This window comes from Miniopterus natalensis, chromosome 4, assembly GCF_054644295.1.
Source record: "Miniopterus natalensis isolate mMinNat1 chromosome 4, mMinNat1.hap1, whole genome shotgun sequence".
Lineage (NCBI taxonomy): Eukaryota > Metazoa > Chordata > Mammalia > Chiroptera > Miniopteridae > Miniopterus > Miniopterus natalensis.
In genome coordinates, this window is record NC_142084.1 from 77,517,207 (window position 1) to 77,542,145 (window position 24,939).

A 24,939-nucleotide genomic window follows, 5' to 3' on the forward strand; every position below is an offset into this window, starting at 1 on the left:
GCACTCAATAAAATTTTGCTGAATAAATGAATCACCCACTGCCTCACTGCTTCCACCTGATAAGCCCGCTGCCAGCTCTGCCTTCCCCAAAACATCCCTTTTTTAAGATTTTTTTATCCTCACCAAGAATATATATTTTTACGGATTTTAGAGACAGAAAGGAAGAAAGAAAGAGAGAGAGAGAGGGAGAGAAACATCAATGTGAGAAAGAAACACTGATGTAAAAGAGAAACATCCATTGGCTGCCTCCCGTACACACCCTGACCTGGGATCGAACCAGCAACCTAGGTATGTACCCTGACCAGGAATCAAACCCACAACATTTGTGGGTGCACAGGACGACTCCCCAACCAACTGAGCCACCTGGCCAGGGCCCCAAACATCCCATTTTAAACATATTCTCCCTGCTCACCACTACGCTGTCTGCTCCTCTTTTTTATTTTAACATAATTCTCAAAAATCCTAGGTCCACATGAGCCACAGCTCAGCTCAACACTGTCTCCTTTGATTTCAGACATAACAGCAATGGCCAGGTACAATAATAGTGCCTCTTTTGTATTTAGTGCGTCCAGAGTTCAGACACATAACTGTGTGTTCAGTAAATGTGGCCCCTTCATCCCTCTCTCTCTGATGGTCTCTCTTTCTCAGACCTCCAGGTGCATCCCACTGCTCATGGTGTAATCCTTCCATCAACAAATGTCATAACAGTCTATGAACCATGTGAATTCTGATAAAATTACCAGCTACCCGGTATAACATAACCTGTTTTATCAAAGAGAAAGCCTCGGTTTAAATCTCAGGCCAACACTCTCTCCACCCAGCACACTGCCTCTGGGACTAGCCGTCTCCAGACAAAAGGATGAAATAGGCAAAGACGACACACGCACTTCTGGTGCCTGGCCTTCCACGGGAGGCACGCCGTTCGCCCTTCTTTCCGGTATATGTTGAAGCCTGGCACCTTCATATTCTCTGTATTTATCTCCGTGATCAAAGCTTGTTTTTTTAAAAACATTCACTCTCAGGTATAAACGATGGGTGAAACCTCAAACATGATTCCCCTCGGGGAAAGGGGTTCTGGATTTCAACCAAACACTTAGGATGCAAAACGAAAACAAGACTAGCAACCCTCAGACTTCAGAGCAGGCAGGTCAGATTCCTACCTGTAATCACACTACTCAGTCCAGCAACCAACCCAGCCCTGGTGGCGAGGAGCTGGGGAGGGAGGGAGTATGGGGTCAGGGAGGAGACAGAGCCTTTTCACAGTATAGAGGAGCGACCTTCGGTGATGGAATGGAGAGTCCTCACTCACCTGATTGTCTTGGGCTGGCTCCTCTGCACGTGGGAGCTTCACTTTTCAGCTTTACATCTCACATTCGTCAGTGCCCTGGTTTTAGTTTCCAATCTTACTGTTCTCTGGCAGCCTAGCACAGACCAACACTTGCTTTTAAGCGCTCATGTCCCTTGAGTGTGATAACATAATGACATATTTATACTTCTGTCCACATTTTGCATGAAAAATGTACTAAAAAACAACAACATCTCATTGGTGGCCCAACAGAAGTAGTCAGCCTTCAAATTCCTCTTAGTCAACAGCGATATTTCTAGAAGCTTCCACAGTGACCTTCAGGCATGGTTAACTGTTATATTTCTCAGCCCTGGTATTATTGCTTTGAGGATCATTCTCACGGACTTGTGATATTTGTTCCTAATTTGCCTCCTTAACTAGATTGTGAGGCCCTTGAGGGCCGGGAACGTGCTTTATTTATCTTTATATTCTGTTTAACTCAGTGCCTGCTACTCATTATTCAGTCAATAAATCCTGGAAGGTATAGTCTCTTATTTGTTTAATGTCGAGAAGAAACTGTGTACCACAGACTTGGTAGGTTTAGGGCTCTTTCACCCTACTGAGCAACCTGCTCGAATACTGTTAACTATAAATTTTCAATTTCCTTCCTGTCATACCACATTACTAGGATTTAAAGGAAGCCCAGTAATTCCAGGTACTCCTCTGTTACTACAATTCCCTTCCACCGTAACATCTTCACCTCAACATTATTAACTCCTCAAGAGAGCAGATCCAAGAGGGAGGCTCTGGTTAGACCAGAGTCCCCCTTCCCCTAGGGGACCTCAGGATCCAGCCCATCCTGCCTATCACCCTGGAGATAACTTGGTCACCACCAGAAGTCCCAAGCTCCCAGTCACCTATCATCACCTGGGCTTTTTCCACCATCTGACTCTGTATGATCCCTAATCTGATCCAGTTTGTGTCCCTTCACAAACACCCCGTCTTCACTGTGGTCCCTAGACCTAGTCAGTCCTCAGCAACAGTCCCTATAATCCCCAGCCTCTCAGCTGTTAGAGAGCAACATACAACCTTCTTGACTGGGCTTTAAATTTATGACCACAAGTCTCTAACAGGACTCCTCAGGTCTTCCTGGTGATTCTACTAATTTCCATAATCTATTCACTCTCTCACCTCAAAGATTAACATTTCACATCATCTTTTGCTCCTCAAATGACCATCATTTCCTATTCCTTCCTCACTCTTAGCTAATGATCTTTCTACTTATTTCACTGAGGACTTAAATATATTCCAAAGAGATCTCTCTCTGAGTTTTCTCATCACTTCCCAACCCTCCATTTGGGTACTGAATCCCATCTCCTCCCTTGCCTGTACCACCAGCATCTTTCTATTTCATCATTCCCATCAGAATATAAACATGATATCCCATCTCCCACCTTTGAAAATTCTCTCTATATCCTTCCAGCTACACTCTATTTCCCAGCTCCACTGTCTAGTAAAATCTTTCCAAAGAGTTGTTCATTTCACTGTTCCCACTTCATTTTCCATTTCCACTAGAAAGCACACAACCAGGCTTTGCTTCCATCACTCCATTGAGACTATTATGCTCAAAGGACCTCTTCATATCTGCACGGACCTCCACTTGGCCAAGCCCAGTGTTGACTCCCAGTCCTCCTCTGACTTGGTTTGGCAGCTGCATGGGTCACAGCTGATTACTCCTGTCTTCTCAAAACATTTCCATTCAGCTCTGGGGAACATCACAGTCTCCTCCCTAGACTCTCCTTCTCAATTTCTTTTGCTGGCTGACTCTCCTCCTTTTCCCAACCATCAAAGAGCAGAATGTCCCAAGGTTCAGACCTAATCTCTCTTTTCTCTTCACACATTCTGTCTTGTAGATCCTTCCATTTCTGTAGCTTTACATATATTGATGTGTCCTAGGTTTATATAGTAGCCCAGCTTCCCCTCTTAGCTTCGTTTCATGCATCTAACTACCTACTGGGCATCTCTACTTATGTTCTCAACATGGGCTATACAAAATAAACACTCACCCTACACACTCCCACCAGCCCATCACAACCCTGTCATTCTCTAGTTTTCTCAATCTCGGTAAAATGCACTGTTGACCCAGTTTTTTAGGCCCCAGACCTGGAAGTTATCTTTAATTCCTCTCTTTTTCTCATGCCCCTATGTCCCAACTTCTCAGCTCTACCTTTGCAATGAGTGCTGAATGTGAGCACTTCTCACCGCCTCCACCTGTCTCACCTGAGTGGAGGCATCAAGACCTTTCTCCCCATGACTTCTCCAACAGCCTCCTAACCTGTCTCCCTGCTCCCACTCCAAACAGCTCACTCTCCACCCAGCATCCTGAAGGATCTTTTCAAAACATAAGACTGGCCACTGGCTTGCTAAAAACCCTCTGATTGAATGGCTTCCCATCACAATTAGAATAGTATGCATATTCTACTTTAGTCTCACAAATCCACATTACTTTGACCTTGTCTATCCCCCCAGCCTCTTTGTGAACTTGTCTTGCCCCTCAATCTCTGTAGTTCAGCCACACTGGCCTCTTTGCTCAGCCTCAGACGGGTCAGGTTCTTTCCTGTTTCTGCACTGGCTGTTCGCTCTGCCCAGAAAGCTATTCCTCCCACACTTTGCATGTCTTGCTCCTCACTTCAGTCAGATGTGTGCCAAACACCACCTCTTCAGAGAGGACCTTCCTGATCCTCCCAACCCCCCACTGTCCTGCTACTCTCTGGCCTCTTATTCTGTTGACTTTTTAAATAATGCTTATGAAACCTGAATTCTTTTTTAACATTAAATAAACTTGATTTTTTCTTTATTTTTTAATGAATAGTTATTTTAAAATACCAACTTAAAATTATAAGTGTGGGAGGAATAACTATATATACTTGAATAAGAGGAATTGTAGCATCAATTAAATAACTAGCTAAACAAAAAAGAAATTAATCAAAATTACTTTAAAGAGAAAACAATACAGATGTTCTGAGTGGTTGTGGGTGTCCAGGACCCAGCTCCTATGGAAACTGAGTCAAACCTGCAAGTGACCCTGGATTCCTAAGCTCTTACTTCAATACCCTCCTCCTTCCTGGGGGGCCTAATGACCCATGGGATCCCCTGACATTTCAGGGCCTCTGGGGGCTGCGGGTGGAGCAGCAGGAGCGAAAGGGACGCCTGGGAAAGGCTGGATCTGGACGGGACCTTGGCCAGCATTTGCCTGTTGTGATCTTTTCTTTCCTCACCTCTGTGGTTTTTCTCAGCCCACGGGGCTGTGTTCTAGCTTCTCGAGCCCTTTCGCATGGAGGACGATCCCCTTTCCCTGGTAGGAAGCGCTTCCCTCCAGTCCCTGCCCAGGTCCTCGGCACCTCCGGGAGAGGCTGCGAATCTGATACACGGAGTTCATATATCTACAGACGTGCTGGGAAGTTTCTTCTCCATTTCTAAGCAGCTCGTTTCCTCCTCACTTTTTTTCTGAAGTTGTGTTAACTGATCTTCATGTGATTCGGGCAGAACTCGAAGCTTCGGCTTCTGCTGCCGAGTCTCACTTTCCAGGTCTGGATACTCACGCCGCAAAGGTGCCTCCTCGAGTTGGGGATCGGTTATCTGTCCTGTGAGCTCCTCATTCGCTTGTTTTCCTCCCGCAGCTGTCTGGCTATTTCGTGATGTTCCTCCAGGACTTCGAAGGGGCGCATTAAAGTCGGATTATCAGGGGCACCCCTCAGATCAACTTGTGTCTGAAAGACGGGGCGGCCGCATTTTCTGCTTCCCTGTTTGGTTCAACCTGCCACGACACGTGGCCTAAGTGACCTCTAAGGAACCCAGGCAAAGGCCGGTCTGTAGCAGTTTTTCAGCCGCTGCTGTTATTGGCTGATTTGACCTCCCAGGACCTGCTCCGTGTGTGGCCCACGGCTCCAGCCTGTCTTTCTCTTGCCCCTTTCCCTGGACTCGCTAATTCCATCTCATTGGCGGAGCAGCTGTGGGCTTTCTGAAAAATGAATGTTTTCATTAAATCATTCATTATTTTCTTCTGAAGTCGCTCTCCATCCATCTCTGGTGCTTTTGAGATGGGTTTTTCATCAGTCAGCTGGGGAAGTTTAGGAGATGGGCTCTTTCATGCCATTTGCAGAGAGTCGACCTTGTCCTGAAGCGACAAACTGCTCCGATGTGTATCCAACGCTAACGAGCCCGAGGAGTGGCCTCCGCTGCAGGCAGCCCCAGCGAGTCATCGGCGTGTGTCACTGGTTCAAAAATCTCACCGCATCTTCCACAGGTTTCATCGCGAGCAGAACACCATTTACCTAGTGCGGTCACATTCTCAAAGCGTGTCATCGCTTTACTATCAGACACCCACACACAGCACAAGCCAGGACCTCCCAGGGAGCCGCACGGAGACCTGGGGGTTCCCAAGCCTTCAGAAACCACGAGCAGAGCACCCGCAGGGCTCCAGGGAGAGCTGGAAGGTGGGTTTGGTGGCAGACAGCAGGCGCCACGGCTGCTGGGCTCACAGCGCTGTCTCTGAGTGCCCATGTCCTGGGGCCACAACTGACACTCGGAACCCTCAGAGTGTCCTGTCCCTAAGGTAAACAGGTACCCGGCAGCCAGGGCAGATCAGCTGGGCTGGGGGAGGGGAGGCCAGCAGGCTCTAGGAAACAGTTTTCCCTCACTGCTCTGAAATAGAAAGTGAGTTCATGCACACAGGCACCGGGCGGTGGAGAGGGCCCGCTGCGGCCTGGAGCACAGAGAACGCATGTGGGCCTTTGCCTCCCTCACAGAGTGTCCCTTACTGTTGATACCATGCGTTAATGTGGTGCATTTGTGACAACTGATGAACCAATATTGTCACATTATTATCAACAAAAGTCCATGGTTTACATTAGGGTTCACCCTTGTGGTGCATACTCTGTGAGCTTTGACAAATGCATGATGTCATGTATCCACGTTACATTGTCACACGGGATAGTGTCACAGCCCCCAGAATCCCCTGTGCCCCGCCAACGCATCCCTCCTTCTCACCTCTTGAAACTCTGGAAACCACTGATGACTTTCTTGTTCTGAAGGCTGCTTCGTCTGATACTAATATACCTACTCTTGCTTTCTTTCCTTTTTTTAACTTTTCAATTACAGTTGATATTCAGTAGTATTTTATATTACGTTCAGGTGTATAATCCTGAATTCTTAGCATCTATTTATTTGTTAATGTCTATCTCTCCCAAAAGAATGCAAATATCTTGCTGGCAAGGACTCTTCCTCCTTGTTCATTCTACGTGTCGAGAACAAGTGCTCAATAAATACTTGCTGAGTGAATGGACGCAAGAATAAATGTGCAAACTTCAGGAGGAAGTAAGAGATGGGACGCAGAAAGGTAGGCAAGCTGGTAGAGGCTCAGGTAAAGAGTGTTATTTAACTAAACTCAAAGCTGTGAAGTACTTCCAGGAGCTGAGTCAGCAATAATGATGGACAGACACAACGGAAGGTGAGGGCCTCTGCTGGAAGGGAATTTCTGCACTGATGAAATGTTCTCTGTTTCTGCTGTTCAAAACAGTAGCCATTGGCCACATATGACTATTGAGCACTTAAAATGTGGCTAGTGGGACTGAGGAACTGAATGGTCATTTTCTTTCATTTTAATTTGCATTAAATAGCCAGGTGTGGCTGGTGGCTATGGTATTTTAGACAGTGAAGCTCTAGAACCTGGAGAATCCCTTCCCCTTAAAGTGATTTCAGCATAACAATGCATACCTCACATTGTGAGTTGTTGAGAGGATTAGTGCAATAAAAAGCCTTGTCAAATGTCTAAAACAGAGGTGGCCCTCAAAAAAATCATAGCTGCTATTATGATGGAATTGCAAATTAAAGTATATTTAAGTACATACCATTTAAATTTAGCTCTAAAGTGCTGGAAACAGACTTTTATTATTTTTATCATAATTTTTTGTTTGCTAGAGTTAGTGGATAACCAATGTGCAGGTCTATATTTGAGCTCACAAACTAAAAATAGCAAACAACCATTTTGGGATCTCAAGAAGGCCTTTCAATGATAAATAACTATTCCAAGTGGATCCACTTGCTGATACTTCTAATAAACTAATTCGTTTTTAACAACAGCTGATTTAGCAGTTGCAAAAACTGGATTTGTAACATTACTGTATTATTTTCAAAGTGTGTCATCTGCAACTTCCCAAATGCTTTTGGGTAAGAGTAATGTTAGCTTTAATACTTACTATTAAAATAAAGGGGAAAAGTATTTTATTACTGGAAGCATGTTGAATTCTTTAAAGCTTAAATTGATTTAAACATAAAATCATTCTTTTCTTGTCAGAAGCTCATCACACTTTCTTCCGTGCTGAATCCAGAATATAAAATTAACACAGATATAGAGCATACGCAGACCATTATAACTAACCCTTAGGAACAATCTAACCTAATAATAAAATTACACATTTGTTCAGAATAAGCATGGGCTTATTTTTAGGCCAAGAGAATCTGCAGTCCTTAGCAGCAGAGGTGGAAGTGGCCTTCCACAGCCCTGCCTAAGTGCCGGTGGAGGCTCAGATGGAAAGAGGGTGGACGCCTTTAAATCAAACACACGCTTGAAGGTGCTGAGAAAAGCTGGCACGCTTATCAGAGAGGCCAATTCCTCTGCATCCGTGGGAAGCCACTTTACAGTAGTTGTAAAAGTGCCCCAGGACATAATGTAAATAAGGATGGAGTAGAAAGGGAATGGAAAATCGCTTTTCTACTAGGAAGCCTCCCCCCCAAAAAAACAAACAAACAAACAAAAAAACGATCCCTTGGCTTGGCCGTTTGAAATGCAGATTCTTCGAGGCCCACCCCGACCGTGAAGCTGCGGAGCCGACCCGGGAGAGGGTGAAGCCCGGCCACGCTCCGACGGGCGTGTGAAGACTTACCAATGGGCATCACTAGGAAGAAAGGCAGCCAGCAGAGCACGAAGCAGCCCACCACGATGCCCAGGGTCTGGGCGGCCTTCTTCTCGCGGGAGAACTTGAGGAGCCTCACGGAGAAGTGCGCCTTGTTCCTGGCGCTGGGCACCCCCCTGCCTCCGCCCGGGGCGTTCTTCCGATGGATGCGGAGCGTCACCTGCTCCGAGTCCGACTTGTCGGTCTTGAGGCCGGACTTGAGGCCGCGGCTCTCGCGCTTGGCCACCACGTAGACGCGGCAGTACATGACCAGGATGATGGCCAGCGGCACGTAGAAGGAGCCCAGCGCCGAGAAGAGCACGTAGCCCGGCTCCTCGGTGATCTGGCAGATGGTCTCGTCCTCGGGGGCCGGCTGCCTCCAGCCGAACAGCGGCCCCACGGAGATGACCAGGGAGAGCGCCCAGGCGCAGAGCAGAGCCGCCAGGCCCCGCTTCTGCGTGACGATGGTGGGGTAGCGCAGCGGGTAGCTGACGCCGATGTAGCGGTCGATGGAGATGATGCAGAGCCCCAGGATGGACGCGGTGCAGCACAGGACGTCCACGGCCGCCCACACGCTGCAGAAGACCCTGCCGAAGGCCCAGTAGCCCAGGATCTCGAAGATCGCGGAGAAGGGCAGCACCGTGGACGTGAGCAGGAGGTCGGCCACCGCCAGGTTCACGATGTAGTAGTGGGTGACCGAGTGCAGGTGCCGGTGGCAGGCCACGGAGAGGATCACTAGGATGTTCCCCAGTACCCCGAAAATGATGAGGCTCCCCAAGATCACCCCCAGCAGAATGGCCTTGGAAATGTTCACCGGCGCCGGCGGGTGCGTGCAGTTGGAGCTGTCGGAGGCATTTCCCGAGAGAAACACCATGGTCCTAGCCGGGGGTCCCCGGGCGAGGTCCGGCTCTTGACGGCCACCCCTGGGTGGGGGCGGGGCGGAGGCGGGAGCGCGGGAGCGGGGAGTCAAAAGGTGACTCGGCTTCGGGGAGCCGTGCCCGCTGGGGTTAGCTGGGCGTGGCAGAGAGCTCGCGGGTGGGAAGCACCCCGGGCCGGCCCTGGACACCCTCAGAAGGCCATGCACAGGGGCAGGGCATGAAAGGCGACATGGCCAGGAGCGCGCGCGGTTGTCCGCAGCCGCCCTGCACCCGCTGCTTTGGACCCAGACCCCAACTCCCTACCCATCGGAGGTTTGGCGCCAAGCTCCAGGAGACAACTTGCAAAATGCAGTCCCAGAATTACGGGAGCCCGCTTTCCCGCACGGTCTGATCCGTCCTGATGAGAAGACTCGGCATTCCGCTCATCATGTGGAATTCCAAAATCCAGCGCCAGTCTCGCCCCCAAACCACAAGCAAGTAGTGGTCTGCCGTCGACTCTCAACGGCAGGGACCTTTGACATCTGGGCACTGCCCCGGCCCGCAGTTACCCACCGTGCGGCTGGTCCGCGGCGGGCTCGCGCTGGATCCCGCTCCCAGGCGCGCAGGCGGGGGACGTGGCTGTGAACTGCTGGCGGCTGCGGAGGGTTGTTAGCCGGCGTCTTCCTGAAAGGGCGCAAAGAGAAAGGCGGGGTGTCACCCGGGCGCGAGGGGGTCGCGGCCGTGCCGCCTCTACGGGTAGGACCGGGCTGCGAGCGCAGCCGACTGCGGGGCGGGGCGGCCGGCCCTGCGGCAGCACAGGGCCCGCGGGCGGGGCTCCGCGCGCGCAGGGCCACGGCCGCCGGGAACCTGCCCGCGCTCCTCCGCGCGCCCGCTGGCCGCGTGCAAACCCGTGGCGAAGAAATCCCAAAACGCAGCTCCTGGCGCCCTGGCGGTGTACTGCGAAATTAAAATGCCCAAAGCCCGCCAGGTGCTACTGCGGCTGGCCAGTGCGTCTTCCGGAGCCGAGCCACTGGAAACCGGAGGATCTACCGGGTTGCCTTTGGAACAGGTTGCTTCGCAGCCCCCTGGGGGGGCCGGCGGGGGAGAGGGGACCGCTGCGACCTGGGGACCGCAGGGCCAGTGCCACGCGCACGATCGTGCCGGAGGAATTCACGCTTGGGGGTGAGGAGCGCGTGCGTTTGTCGCCCAGCCAAGTCGGCCTAAGAGTCAGGTCCCGAGCAAAGCCCGATGGGTCCCGAGGGCCGACCGCGACCGAGGTCGGTGCAGGGTTCCTTTCCAATCCACGGGGTCATTGGTGCCAGCACACCCAGGGGGGCTGCTGGGGTACAGCGGGGAGGTTCGAGGGGATGGGGGAAGCTTCTGGGCTTGAGCGCCGAGGCGGGATCCCCAGGCAAAGGCTACTATGAAAATCACAAGTTCAAGAGCTCACAGGTGGTAATAAAAGCAACAGCAGAAATCCTTCTCCCCCCCCTACCTCGGGGCGATAGAAACGGGGTTAAAATCACACTTGTTAACTAGGAGGTAACTTCCCAGAATATATAAGGGAAACGGGGTGGGGCGGGGATACTGGTGTCAGAACAGATGAAAAAAGCAGGAGGCGCTCGGGAAAGTGGGGGTTCCGCTCACGCGGAGGCCGAGGGCGACTTGCCTTCACCCGCCCGGCCCTGCTGGCCGCCCGCGCCCCGCGCCCCCCCCGCACTCACCTGGAGCCCCAGGCAGAGCCACCGCCTGCGCGCGGCCAGGGGCACGGGGTGCCCGTTCCCGCAGCAGCCCTGCCGCCACCTCTCCGCGGGGAGAGGGGACCGTCCCTCCCGGGAACCTATTCCCGGTCCTCTTGCACTCGCCGGCTCACACCCCACCACTAATGTCTCCAAGCTCCTGCCTCGCTATCTTTCACCTGGAAATTTTAAAATAAAGAGTGAAAATAGAAGAGAGAAATACAGCTGATCCCCAACTCCACAGTCACGCTTTCACTAGTCAGCTCCCCCAGATCAGCAAAGGGCTGGGCAAGGAACTTCGCAGCCCTGCTGACGCAGCGGCCAGGAGCCTGGCTGGCCGGGACCCGCGTCCCGCGCCTCCGCAGCGCAGGCACATGCGCAACGCCCTAATTTTTTTTATTTTTTTTAAATCTTGCCTTGAGCGGCTTGGGTGGTGAGCACACAATGCAACATCCAGAGGATGTATTATAATATCGTACACCTGAAACTTATATGATCTTATTAACCGATTCACCCCAATAAATTTAATAAAAATAGCATTTTAAAAAGTGTGCCGGTGGGGAATTTTTACTTGTAGTGAATAACTTCTCTAAATGATCTTACTTTAAAAAATAAAGAACAACTTGACACTGGCAAGCATATTAATTACTTTGAGTTCAAAGAAATGCCCAGCTTGATTTGATTAACACTTGGACTAAGTTCTGTTAAAATCAAGAAGAAGCATGTTGTTATGTCAAACATGCAAGTAAATTATATTATCTGGAGACGTTTTAAGATGCAAGTAAAATCAGATTAAATTCAATAAATCTGATTGTAATAAAATTATAATTCCAGGAAGATAAAGTGAGCACATCTATAGATTTGAAAAGCATTATTGTTTCACTGTAGTTTCTTATATAGTTTAGTGGTTTTGAAGTGCCACATGTTCTATTCTAGTTTTCATAAGAAAATATATCCTTTAAAGGAGAGTTACTTCTCTCTAATTTTCTTTGGCTTATTAATAGTTGGAGTATGAGAAGCTGATACCGCCAGACTCGTTTACTTTTTTCTGGTAAATTCCATGTTCTGCTTACTTTACAATTTAGTAAAGCTATATGTGCTTTGGAATATTGGGAAAATGCTAAAATTGTCTGTACTCTGATTCCCACCTCCTAAGTCACCTTCTTTTCGTCTTCATCCAATCAGACAAAATGCAGTGTTTTCAATATATATACTAGGTTCCCTTAACCCTAGTAACAAAGAGATAACTTTGTTATGCACTGAATTCCTTCCCTTGAACAGAAGTTTATTAATATTGTTACCTTTTCCAGGGGGGATATTTGGAAGGCTCACTCTTTTTTATGAATATACCTCAAAATGTCCTGGAAGAATGCTCATGGGAAGATCAGGGGTCCCTGCTTCACTGAAGATCTAATATTTAGATTTAATATTATTGGATTTGACTTAAATATTATTTTTAAATATAAACAAATGGTTTGCTCATCCATAAACTGAATTTTATATTGTACAAGAAGCACACTGTGAGGAGAGAGTAAATCCAGGCTCACTCTAATTACTAAGTCACTTGCTGTCTCCCTGGGATTCAGTCACCTCTGGTGAAGGCTGGACTACAATGCCCTGTGAGTCTTACATTTTCTCATCAAATATGCATATAACGTCTGTTCTTCAGAAACATCCACCAGAGGGATATATTATTGTTCAACTTCATATCCATTACCTTTATACCATGAAGGTGAGTGCTCTGTTAATATCTGTTCCATGGTAGATAAGGGAAATAGTGTTATTGGCACGAAAAGCAACTGAGAATTGCTCAGTTCTGCAAGGTCAACGTGTACAAAAGTCTTCGGAACTCCCAGTCTCCATCCCTCAACAAACAAGCATACTCACAAGTCCTCTCCTTCCTGGGCAACTAACTAGCTAGTGCCAAGACTGGGAAGAGTGGCTCCTTATTTCTAGCCTATATGCTACCAGGTAGGTCTTTCAAATTAGTTCTTAACCTGTAAACATCAATCTTTGAGGAACTAACTCTCAGAACCAATTTTTCCCTCAATGATCATACACCCACAAACAGGAAACTATCCATTTGTTAGTGATTCTTTAAAGAATAGTTGTGCAAAAAAAAAAAAAAGTAAACAAAAACTGCATTTAAAATAAAGTAAGGAGGCCCTTGGTCCCGGGTTCTATCCTCAGTAGCAGGTTCGATCCCAATCCCCAGGCGGGAGGCAACCAATTAATGTGTCTCTTTCGCGGCAGTCTCTCTCTCTCTCTCTCTCTCTGAAAAAGCAATGGAAAAAATATCCTCGAGTGAGGATTGAAAATAAATAAACAAACAAGTAAATAAAATAAAGTAAGGAGGCCAGAACAGGGAGCACTCATGCCCTACCTTCACTGCCAAGCACAACAGGGAGAATTCTTTGTAACAGCCCTCCCAGCTTCCTCTTCCCTCCCATAAAATTTCCTCTCCTTTGTTTTAGTGGGTTTGCACATGGCCTGCCATGGTCGCATGTTCTGGATTGCACTTTGTTGTTGTTCCAGAATGAACCCATTTGCTGGAACAATATCTGGCTGACTTTTCGTTTAAGGTCAACAGTTGACATGGATGTCCCAGAAAATGTTGAGTTAGGCCCATGGGGAGGTAGGGTGAAGAAAGAGTGGGCTATCGAATCATAAAGATTCTATCCCTGACCTCCTATGAGACCAGGACAAAACTCAGCTTCTCTGAGCCTTGGTTTCCTACTTTTTAAAGGGAGACAGTTAAAAAACCCCAGGGTGGTTATTAGACTGAGTGAGATTATAGGTTGCGAAGCTTATCAAAGCTCTTGTTATAAATCGTATTAGCCCTTTCCCTCTCTGCTCATTTGGCGTGCTACTTTAAAGTAAAACACACTTCTAACCCAGAGTGGTTCAAATTCCACACCTAACATAAGCACAATGTATTCAGCTGGAAAAATGTGCAAAATGACCTGGAGTGGGTGAGCTGGTCCTGGCCACTGGCTGCTCCTCCTTTTCTCCCCGCTCCCCTTGTCCCCCATCGTGAAGGACCACTCGTGTATGTGTGAGCTCTGCAATCTGACCAGCCAGGCAGCTGCCCTTCGGTCTCTGGCCTCTGGGCTCACACACCCGGTTTGCTGTCTGCCCTGAGAAGATGAGCCCAGGAAAAAAATCTAAAGGCCCTGAAAAGTATTTTGGGTTCTTTTAATTTTTCAGTTTTCCAACAACTTTGGGGGGAGGGGGCGAGGAATGGATTTTGAGGAGGAAAACCGTGGGGCAGAGAGGTATGGAATAAAAAATAAATATAAACGTAAGCTGTTGTGCTAATTGTTTCCTAACCACAACAAATGAGCACAGAGAATGCCTTCTACAAAACAACGTGATAAAGGTTCAGGATCAAGGTGATCCTTCAGGCAAGGCTGAAGGTTTCAGGCTCCATTTCTGGGTGGGTCACTGGGTGTGTGGTGCAGTCTAGGTTTTTACCCGGGTTTGAACAGAAGAACAGCCACTTGGCCCAGGGAGAGTAGACGAAGTGTTTGGTTTCTGCTAAACTGCTAGTGTTTGGTCACGTAACTACTAAAGTTCCTCCCCATGACGCAGGGCCAGGGGGGCTGTTCTTCTTGTCAGACTCCTTCTTAATACGGGCTACAATGTCCTTCTCTGTGTTACACTTCTCCACCGCCTGAGCAGCACATTCCACGGAGTCCTGTTGCGTCTCCTCCAACACATGGGCAATTTTGATCACCGCCTTGGGCCTCGCATGGCTACAGTGCCTACTGGCGAGGCTCCGACCCAGCCCAAGAAGCCTTTGCTAGGGAGCCCTAATGAATCTATCTCTTCTATATTTAATAACAATTCTATGGCTTCCTTTCAAATGCTAATACCTCTTATTTCTTCTTTTCGTATTTCTTTATCCCCAGTACAATGGTAAATTTTAGGGATGATTATAAGCATTCTTGCCTTAATCTTTATTTTGATGTTTCTAGAATTCCAATACTTACTATTATTTTTGTATATATTTGGTAATAATCTTAGTTAAATGGGTTTCTATATATTTCTAGTTTGCTAAGAGACTTTTTTATTCTTGTAAGCTCTTAAGATGATTATTAATATGGTAAATGACATGGATTGACTTTCTTATATTGAATAATTTTTCCATTCTTTTTTTTTTTAAACATATCTTTATTGATTTCAGAGAGAGGAAGGGAGAGGGGGAGAGAGAGAGAAACATCAATGATGAGAGAGTCATTGATTGGCTGCAGCCCACAACCCGGGCATGTGCCCTGACTGGGAATCGAACCCTGATCGCCTGGATCCTAGGTTGACGCTCAACTGCTGAGCCACGCCCGGCCGGGCTCCATTCTTGATATAAACACTATTTAGACTTAATATAGTATTATCTTTTACATACTTTTTGTTTTATATTTTTTGTTTCATATTTTGGATGTACCTAAAAAAATTTTCTAGTGATATTTACTATTTCCTTTTCTTATATGGTCTTTGTTCTGCTCTAAAATTGTAACTGTGCTAGCTGAAAAAAGTGATGCCTAGCTCTCTTTCTGTTCTCTGGGTGGGACAGTTTAAACAAGTGAATGTCTTTTATTTGAAAGTTGTACAAACTCAAGTGTAAAACATTTGACTTAATGTCATTTTAGAAGGCAACACTTTTTCTATCAGTTCTATTTCTTTAATAGTTTATAGTTTACTCTGGTTTTCATTTTTTAAGTTATATTTTAACCTAACTTTTTATAGTTATTGGCATATAGATTTTTATGATATTGTCATAACTTTAATAATATTTACTCTATGTCTATTTATGCCTTTTTAACCTTAAATTGTTTAGAATGGATTGATAATTACTTAGCAATTAAATTGATGTTTGATGGACTGAGATACCTCCAAGTGACTAAGAAAATCATTGGTGCTATTAATAGAAAGGAGTCAGGAAGAGGAGATTTGTGAGGTGGCTGATAAGAGTAATAAGTATGGCTTGGGTATGTTGAGTTTGAGGTTGTTAGTGTGATTGGTGGCAGAATGCAGAATTATACATAGAATGTTAGTGAGTAAAGCGCTGGGAGTTCGTGCATGTGAGCCAGTTTATATATTCCTTATATAGGGATTTAACAGGAACAGGACAAAATTCCTTCTCTCATGGAGCTTATAATCTAATGGGAATAGGTACATTAGACAACTATTTATAAGTATGAATGATCTTGTTGTCTGAGAAGGGAGTTGAGGTCAATCAAGAAAATGGGGGAAATTTTCATGTTTTCAAGGGAGAAGAGCCAAAAAATCAAGAACTGGGAAAGTGAAATGAAGTGTATGGGCAGATGTCAAATGCTAAGAATTAAAAAAAGAAAGATTGAGGAACTAGAAATAATTTGTTATACACATTTTGGAAGTGGACACTACGTGCTATCACCATTTACCACAATTGTTGACATTCTTAAAAAACTTTTTTTGAGAAATATCTTAAGAATCTCATGGGAAACATATAAATTCATTTTTTTGTCTTGTCACCAATGTTTGTGATATTTAATAGCTGTTCAATTCCTAGATGCATTAGACAAGGTAGCAATGTGGTCACAACCAGCCAATAGCATTTAATTGAACAGGCCTTTTTTTCTTGTCAAAGTATATTATATTAATTTCCAGCAAAATCTCAATTTCTCTTTTTCTAAAGTTTTAACTTCAGAAGGACAAAAATCTTTGGCATTTAAAAATGGACTCCTACAAATACTTTTTACAAAAATAATTTTTCTTTTGTAGTTTTTCTTCTGTGAATGTGGAAAGTCAGGAAACCACAATTTCTTTTTCTGACAAGTAATTTCCCATACAAACAAACTAGCTTCTAAGAAAAGTTTGAGGCTTTCTAATAATTTATGATTCAAGCCAAATATTTCTTTGGGATTTTCCCACACTCTATCATTGGAACTGTATATATACAAAGTAAACCATAATGTTAGGGTAATTCTATTCCCTAGGAGTTAAATAACATTAGGATTAATAATAGCTAACACTTAAATAGAGTTTATAGTTTACGAAGAACTTCTACATATGTTATTTCATTGGAGTCTTGGAACAACTATATAAGACATTCATTTATTGCCCACATTTTTTAAGATGAACCGACTGAAGCTTAAAGTAATCACATGAGCTGGCCCAAATCACACAGTGATTTGGAAACCTAGGTTTTCTGAACTGAAATCTTTCACTCTTTTCAAAAAGAAGATGTCCAAAATAAAATAAATTTAATGTTGGGTTGGAGGAAAGAATCATGCCAATGTCTACCACATCGATTTGATCTTTTGCAGGGGTCGGTAAACTATTCCTTGTGGTCCAGGTCCAGCCTCCCTGACTAATTCTTGTACCTTTTCCTCCAGCTAAGAATATTTTTTTAAGGTTTATAAACACACACACACAAAAAAGAAGAAGAATATGCAACTGATATATACGTGACCTGCAAAGCCTAAAAATACTTAAAATTTGGTCTTTTACGGACTAATTTTACAAATCCCTGTTTTATGGCACAGCTGGAGGTGCTGGCTTTGCTGGCAAATGCCCCCACAGGCTGAAGACATTGGGAAGAGAATCATCTTAGCTGTTTTCAGGGCGCCTCTGGCCCCTGCCTCCCAGAAAGTCTGTAAGAATAGACAGACACGTAGTTTCTGAAGCTAGGGAGCTAGGCCTCAGCGGAAAGGGGTAACTTGCTCAGCCCCGGCTCTCACTAGGCTTCTGCCTCCAAAGGCGGGTTGGCTGTGCGCCTTTGGTACTGTGCGTATGCGAGCGAGTTTGGAGGCATTCTGTACTTCAGACTTCCCCAGCAATGTTTGGATGTCTGCCTGAGAACTTTACATCGAAGTGGTAGTCTAAGGGGTTTGGGGTGTGTTTTTTTAAGAATGAGCACAAGAAGAGGGTGGTTTTCACATTCTCACTTTCTCATTCAGAGCAGTGGTTTGAGAGTGTAGAGATCAGGGAGTTGGAGGGGTTTTCTTCTACTTGAAATATTTGCCGAGCCTATTGTATCTATCATTTAAAAGATGTAATATGGGACTCATACTTGAAAGGTATAGCTGCTAAACATGGCTCTTCCACAGAACTTTACTGAATACCTACTATGTGAGAGACACTGTGCCAAAGCCAGGAATATAAAATGAGTAACACTAGGCCTGCCCTCGGGACTTCATGGACTGGCCAGAGAAGTAGACATGTAAACTGCATGAACACATTATTATAGTATTAAAGAGAAATTTAATGGAAATACATAAATACATTTTTGGCGTTGAATATGCCTAGATCTTGACAACACCTACAGCTTTTTACTGCTAAAATGAATTTTAGAAGTAGCCCTTTATTAGCTACTGGTCAGTGGAGGTCCAGAAAATTCTACAAGCATTTACTTGGAGCATAATGTATATGAGATAAGCTTTTTTCCTCCCACCTAAGAACATTCTACAAATAAGATGGTGAGCCTCACCAGCACCAAGAACCATTTAAGCCTCCAATTAAGTGTTGAACCACTAATCCCACCACTGCCTCATGGCAACTCAGGCACTGGCAGCCATCAAATCTGTTTGCTCTGTCAGCCTGAGAAAGTTACAAGGAGCCCAGTGACAATCCGCATCTAGTATTCAGAATCTGGAGGGATGGGAGGGTTTGGCAGAGGACAGTCACTGGGGCACTAGCACATGGATACATTTGTCATCCAACAGCTACTTGGGGTGACTCTGTCCTTAGTGTTTTGAATGCCATGCAAATGTAAACTTTATCTCCAGCATGGCAGACTGGTTCTGCTTTTTCACTGGCCGGTTTCTGATGTCACAGCTTCTACCTTATACTGGAGCAAAATAATCGTTAACACCAAAAACAAATCTACCCATTGCGATTTTTTCCCCTCTATACTCAGTGATTCCAAAAGGAGCATTTGCTTGAATCTAAACTGGCCTCAGGTCCCTGGATGTTGCTGACTGGTGCTCACAGAATTACTCTCTCATGCTCTGGAGTTACTTAGGCTATCAGAGCATTTTGAGTTGTCACAGGCTTCCAGATGAATTATGAAAAATTGGCAGAGGGACCAGTGGTATTAAAACCAGAGAAGCAAAAAGTGTGGATGCCAGGCCAAGTTCAAATGGAAATAGGCATTCTCCTTTAGGCCAATGAAAACTTAGGTTAATGCGAAGCATTCAGAGGAAGCCTTCCTTCACTGTACCACCCAAAGAGCATTTACTGGATGCATATCCTGGGTGCGGCATGTACCCACTAAGAATCTCCTCCACTGCAAGAAAGACCCTGTGGAACTAAGGAAGTTGGAAAAGTAAGCAGATTCTATTTCAAAGGTAAAAGCAAAACTAATCTATGACATTTGGGAATTTTCATATTTGTAGGAGGAGATGCAAATGGGTTCCAGTCCCAGTTTGTGAGAAAGCTTATCCCATGCTGTGCTGCAAATGGCTTGTACTGTGGGGAGTCAGTGGTGGCTGCCCACGGATGGACCATGACTTCAGCTGCAGAGACATCTGGAAGAGAATGTTCCTTGAAAAGGGAGAAATTTGGAGGGAAGAAAAATCTCCTCTGCTTTTAGATTAGATCTTACTCAAGTCAATTTGTTCTCATTTTTATGGCAGTTTTTTAATGTAAAGCAAGGCTTGTCTATTATATAATTCTTTCAGAGTGATTGTGGGACAGGAAAGAACTGGGCACCAAAAGCCACTGAGGAAAGTTGACTGTCTTCTGAGGACTTTCTTTGGGCTAATCTTTGTGGAGTACCATAGATGACTTTCCTGGAGTTTTCAAAATCTCTACTCCCTGAGATAAACCACAGTACCCAATAGCAAAGGGATCTGAAGGTAAATACAAAGAAGATAAACACCCCCAGAGTCAGCTTGTGAACTTAAACAAGTCAGTTCGTTATTCTTTGCCTTTACAGGCAAAGATACAGGCATATATATTTTCTTGGTTAACACTTGCTCAAGCCCCTACCTACCATGTTAAAAGGAAATCAGATATCTTTTTCTTTATTCCCCACTTCAGATTTTCCAAAACCCCAGGGCTTACACAGTCTTAAGGGAGAACATTAGTGTCTACTCAGTGTGCTCACACTGATATCCACTCAATGGAATATAGTCAGTGAAAGCATGGGCTCTGTGAACAGACTGCCTGGGTTTCAATGCAAACTCCACCATTTACGAGTTATATGATCTCGGACAAGTTATTTAACCTCCCTGTGCCTTATTTTCCTCAATGGTGAAATAAAGATACTAACAGCACATTTTGATTAGGTTGTTGTGAGAATTAAATAAGTTAATGCATGTATTTTAGCCTGCTCTGGTTGCTATAACAAAATACCATCGATTGGGTGGTTTGAATAACAGGCATTTATTTCTCACAATTCTGGAGGCTGGAAAGTTCAAGATTAAGGTGCCAACAGCTCTGGTCTCTGGTAAGAACTCTCTTCTTGGTTTGTTCCTCCTACTTGCTGGTTCCCCACATGGTAGAGAGGGAGAGCTCTGGTCTCTTTCTCTTCCTATAAGAACGCTAATCCCATCACGGGGTCTTCACTTTCATGACCTCTTCTAAATCTAATTGCCTCCCGAAGACCCACCTCCTCATACCATCACATTGGCTGTTAAGACTTAACCATGAATTCGGGGGGAGGCATACAAACATTCAGCTCGTAACTTATAAATGGATTAGACTAGTATTTGCTTAGAGTAAATGTTCAGTAAATAGTGATTCTTATTATTAGCACCTCCTTTGCTTCTCTCTGACACACAGTGTCATGGTGTCACATAGTATCACTGGTGAAAGCCTGTTCTCTATAGTCAGAGGCTGCCGTCCTCTCTGTAGTTTTATGAAACAGGCTGGAAACTGGCTCTCCTTTGCTATGTCCTGGAACAGTTTATACCACAAGGGAATAGTTTGTTCTTTGAAATTTTGGAAGAACACATGTTTGAGTATAACTTTAGCAGCATCCCATAAATTTTGGTAAATCGATAGTGTTTTTATTGTCATTATAATATAAATAGTGTGTCATGATGATATCGATCTCTTCAACCGGCTCCAGAATAATTTAGAACACTGCCTTTTAATGTCCAGGAGACATATTTTTGTTTGTATGATTTTTTTGTTATTAAGTTAAACTGTACTGCTTTATAGTCAGAGATTGTAACCTGTACAATTTCTAGTCCTCTATTTTTATTTTGGTTTTTTCCTCAAGCTTGTCTTTTACTTCCCTGATTAGATCTTTTGTCATATCTACTCAGCTATCTAATATTACATTGAATCTTTGAATTCAGAGGTTATAATTTTCATCACAATTCTCTTTCCTGATCTCAAATCAATTTTTTATGAGCACCCACTTTCATCTCATACTTGCAGTGCCCTTTGGAAACTGAGAACAAAGATTACGCAATTTCTTTAAAATGCCACTGTTTCTGATAATAATTGTGGATCTTGGAAAATGATCTTTGTTCCTCTTCTTACGAAATATGGTGATTTCCATGGCTTTCTGCTTATTCCCCCCTCAGGAGGAAGGTCCAAGTTTGTTCCAGATTGACCTGCAGAGTGAGGGTTTCGTGGTTGTGTGTGCGTGTGTGTGTGCGCTTGCACACAGGCACACACATGTGTGTGCTCTTTATCTAAGAGTGAAGGGTTCTATCGCTTTCTCAGTCTTTCAGGCTAGTGGAAGGGAGGCAGGACAGGTCAGCTTTTCCCTGGTTTCCCTCCCGCCACCTCCTTGCTGCCAGGGCTCCAGCCCCTCTTCAATGCCAGTCCTTGTGCAGCATCTGGAGGCCGGAGCCAGGGCGACAAGGCCTCTCAGCAGGGACCCTCCTTCCCTGTGCTGGGCCCAGTGGGCCATTTCCCTTGTAGCCTGTGGTCGATGTGGACCTTCTGCGTGCTCCAGCTTCATAGAACGTCCCACAAGTGCTAATAAGAGTGAAAATGTTTCACCCAGCTCTTCAGTATTCCACTGAATATGAGATATTGGAGGTAACGTATCCCATCTCTCTGCACAGCACCCCACATTCCGGCAGTACCCATCCTTACTCCTTTGCATCGTAGGATTTTCATGCAGTTCTGCCAGTTTCTCTTCCACTTGCTTTCTGAGCGGACAGCACGCTAGTAGATGGTCCTTCCTTTTCATTTAATCCCATCTCGCTATATCTAAATGATTTCTTCATTGCTTCTGGCATATATGTGATCTTTCCTTGAACTGCAGCACTGGGTATCTTTTCATAATATTTATAATCGTTTCAGTAGGATGGAGGAGGAGCAGTTTGATGCCTGTAGGCATGTCATCTTGCCTGGTCTCCACAGTGCTTCTGAATGCTTTCTGTCAAGCTTTAGACACACCTCTAACTACACAGCAGAGAGCAGGCTATAGGTTTTCTTACATTTTCCACAAGGTACCCAGTGCTTTGCATATCAGTGAAATTTTATGAACACTGGGAAAGTTGAATTGAATTCCAATGCATTCCCCCTACTTTCCCACTCCCAAACCCAGGCTCTAAATATCACTATTTTTGCTGGCAAGGATTCTTCTAAAATAAGAATTGAGTCTCCAATTTTCTTTTTCAGACTCAGAAATAAAAAAGGTAATATGAGAGCACCAGATAAGAAAAATTTCTGTGAGTCATTTAATAAAATAATTGGGTTAATATGCTTGGGTCTGTGTCATTACAAGTGAAATCCATGCTTCATTGCTTTCGCACTGGGAGAATTACCCATGGAAGACAACAGACTGCAAATGAAAACAACAGCTTGTCTTCCCCTGACTGCTCCTGCCCCCACTTTCCTATTCCGCTTGTCTCCAAAGAACAAGACGACAGGAAAACATTTTAAATCTCTTCTGAAATGCTCACACAGATATGGTTCTAATAGTTGTTATAAAGGTCAAGACTAAGCCACTGGATTAGTTGAGTGAGTCACCTGTGCAGGCTATGTCTGAAAATGTGAGCTGACTGAAGATGGTGCGTGCATAAAAGATATTTATAGCCCATTTTCCAATTTTATTCCTTACTCCCTTCTTAGCGATAGACACACTCACCTGGTCACATAGGTTAGTGGCTCGGAATCCTGTTTAATCAAGAGGCGTGGCAGAAGAGGAAGGGCAGCCAGCTTGGGCTGCCATAATAATGTTCTCTAGACTGCGCAGCTTAAACAACAGATTTATTTTCTCACTGTTCTGGAGAGCTCAAGATCCAAGTGCTGGCAAGGTTCAGCTCTTGGTGAAGGCGCTCTTTCTGGCCTTCACATGGTGTCCTCACATGGCCTTTACTCAGTGTGTGTGTCGGGGAGAGAGCAGGAGAGCAAGCTCCCTGGCGTCTCTTCTTATAAGGGCACTAATATTATCAGAACAGAGCCCCACCCTTATGACCTCATTTAATCTTAACTACTTTGTTGTAGGCCCTAATTCCAAATACAGTTACAGCCCGGCCGGGCCTGGCTCAGCTGTTGAGCGTTGATCTAGGATCTAGGCGATCAGGGTTCAATTCCTGGTCAGGGCACATGCCCCGGTTGTGGGCTTGATCAATGACTCTCTCATCATTGATGTTTCCATCTCTCTCTCTCTCTCTCCTTTCCTCTCTCTGAAATCAATATATATTTAAAAACATGCACACAAAAAAAACAAATACAGTTACATTGGGGGGTTAGAGCTTCAACATATGGATTTGGGTGGGGGCACAATTTAGCCCATTGTAAGGAAGCTGGGGCACGAAGGTAATCTTGAAAATTTTGGGCCAGTTATACAGTTATATAGTAATAGATAGTGTTATTTTTATATCCAATAAATGAGTAGTCAATTTAAATTTATTTATGACTGTATTTTCTCTTTTTACTTTTTTTAAAAAGTAGTTCCTAAATATTGATCTGCTGTATAAGATCAATATGTAGTGAGATCTGCTGCAAAGTTAACTTATAATTTGTACAAGTCACAGTCCTGGTGAAGATCAATTTGAGATAAGATTCCAGAATTGTTATGACTTTTACTCTTCTAACTTGAATTTTGGCATTACAGTCTATACGCTTTCCTTAACAAATTATGGATGATTTTGTTCTGCTCATTATGTGCTGAGAAAATTCAGAAGCAAACTCTCTAGGATCTATGTGAATTTCAGAAGTATATTCCCATTTCTTCATATGGCAAACAGAGGCAATAATTTCAGGACGTAATATAATAATGTAATCATATAGTCTTAAGAATTGACGTGAGAATCATCTAATTTTTATAGCCTTTCAATAATATTGCTATCAGTCTTGGAATACACTTGGACTCTGGGAATATTTCTCTTTTATTTACTTTTTACTTGTAGCCCAACTTTGCAAGGAAGATGCTCTCTTAATAACTGAAGAGCTGCAGTGTGCTGCCGGTTTGCATTCTACCAACATTGTCCCTCCCCAGTGCATGCTTAGGAACAGAGCCATTTCATTGTCACAGCAGAATAATCGCCATTTTCCAATTGAGCCTCAGAGCCAAGGGGAGAAATGTAAAAAGTCTTTTATAACCAAGATTTCTCAGGCCTTACATATGTAGGGTACTTTTTTAAGACAAGTTACTTCAGCTCCTTTTCAAACCATTCTAATGTTATCCCCAGCTATTAAAAAAGAAACAAGCAAACCCAATACCCAGGGCCACATTTGTAATTCCTTCAGAAAGAATAAGAAGTGCCCTGGCTGGTTTGGCTCAGTGGTTAGAGCCTCAGCCCTCAGACTCAAGGGTCCCAGGTTCGATTCTAACCAAGGGCACATACCTTGGTTACTGGCTTGATCCCCAGCCCCGGTTGGGGCGTGTGCGGGAGTCAACCAAGTGTCCCTCTTTCCTTGATGTTTCTCTCTCTCTCCACTCTCTCTGAAAAAGCATGGAAAAAATAATTTTGAGTGGGGATAAAAATTAAAAAGAAGAATAAAAAGATGATGATATCCGAGAGATATTTGCATATAAATTTGAATATAATATCCATATGATGTGTGAAGACCTATGAGTTAGATCCAAAAGTTTTTATATTTCCCACAAATAACAGAGTACACCTTTTGGACATCTTTTATCTCCTGATCAATACAGATGTAGAAACTTCCGTTAGAAGCTTGAGAGAAAATTATATATCTAAAGTGAC

The 24,939-nt window shown here is 44.7% G+C and overlaps 1 protein-coding gene across 2 annotated transcripts in view; it reads right to left on the reverse strand.

The window, feature by feature from the left end:
• ADRA1A (adrenoceptor alpha 1A) overlaps positions 1-9,165 on the reverse strand; it is a 75,733-nt gene extending 66,568 nt beyond the window's left edge. For both annotated transcript variants that reach the window (XM_016203463.2, XM_016203462.2), the window contains exon 1: positions 8,230-9,165. In XM_016203463.2, the coding sequence (XP_016058949.1) occupies positions 8,230-9,112 (883 nt within the window). In that variant the 5' untranslated portion in view covers positions 9,113-9,165. The remainder of the gene's footprint in view (positions 1-8,229) is intronic.
• Positions 9,166-24,939: the final 15,774 nt, after the last annotated feature.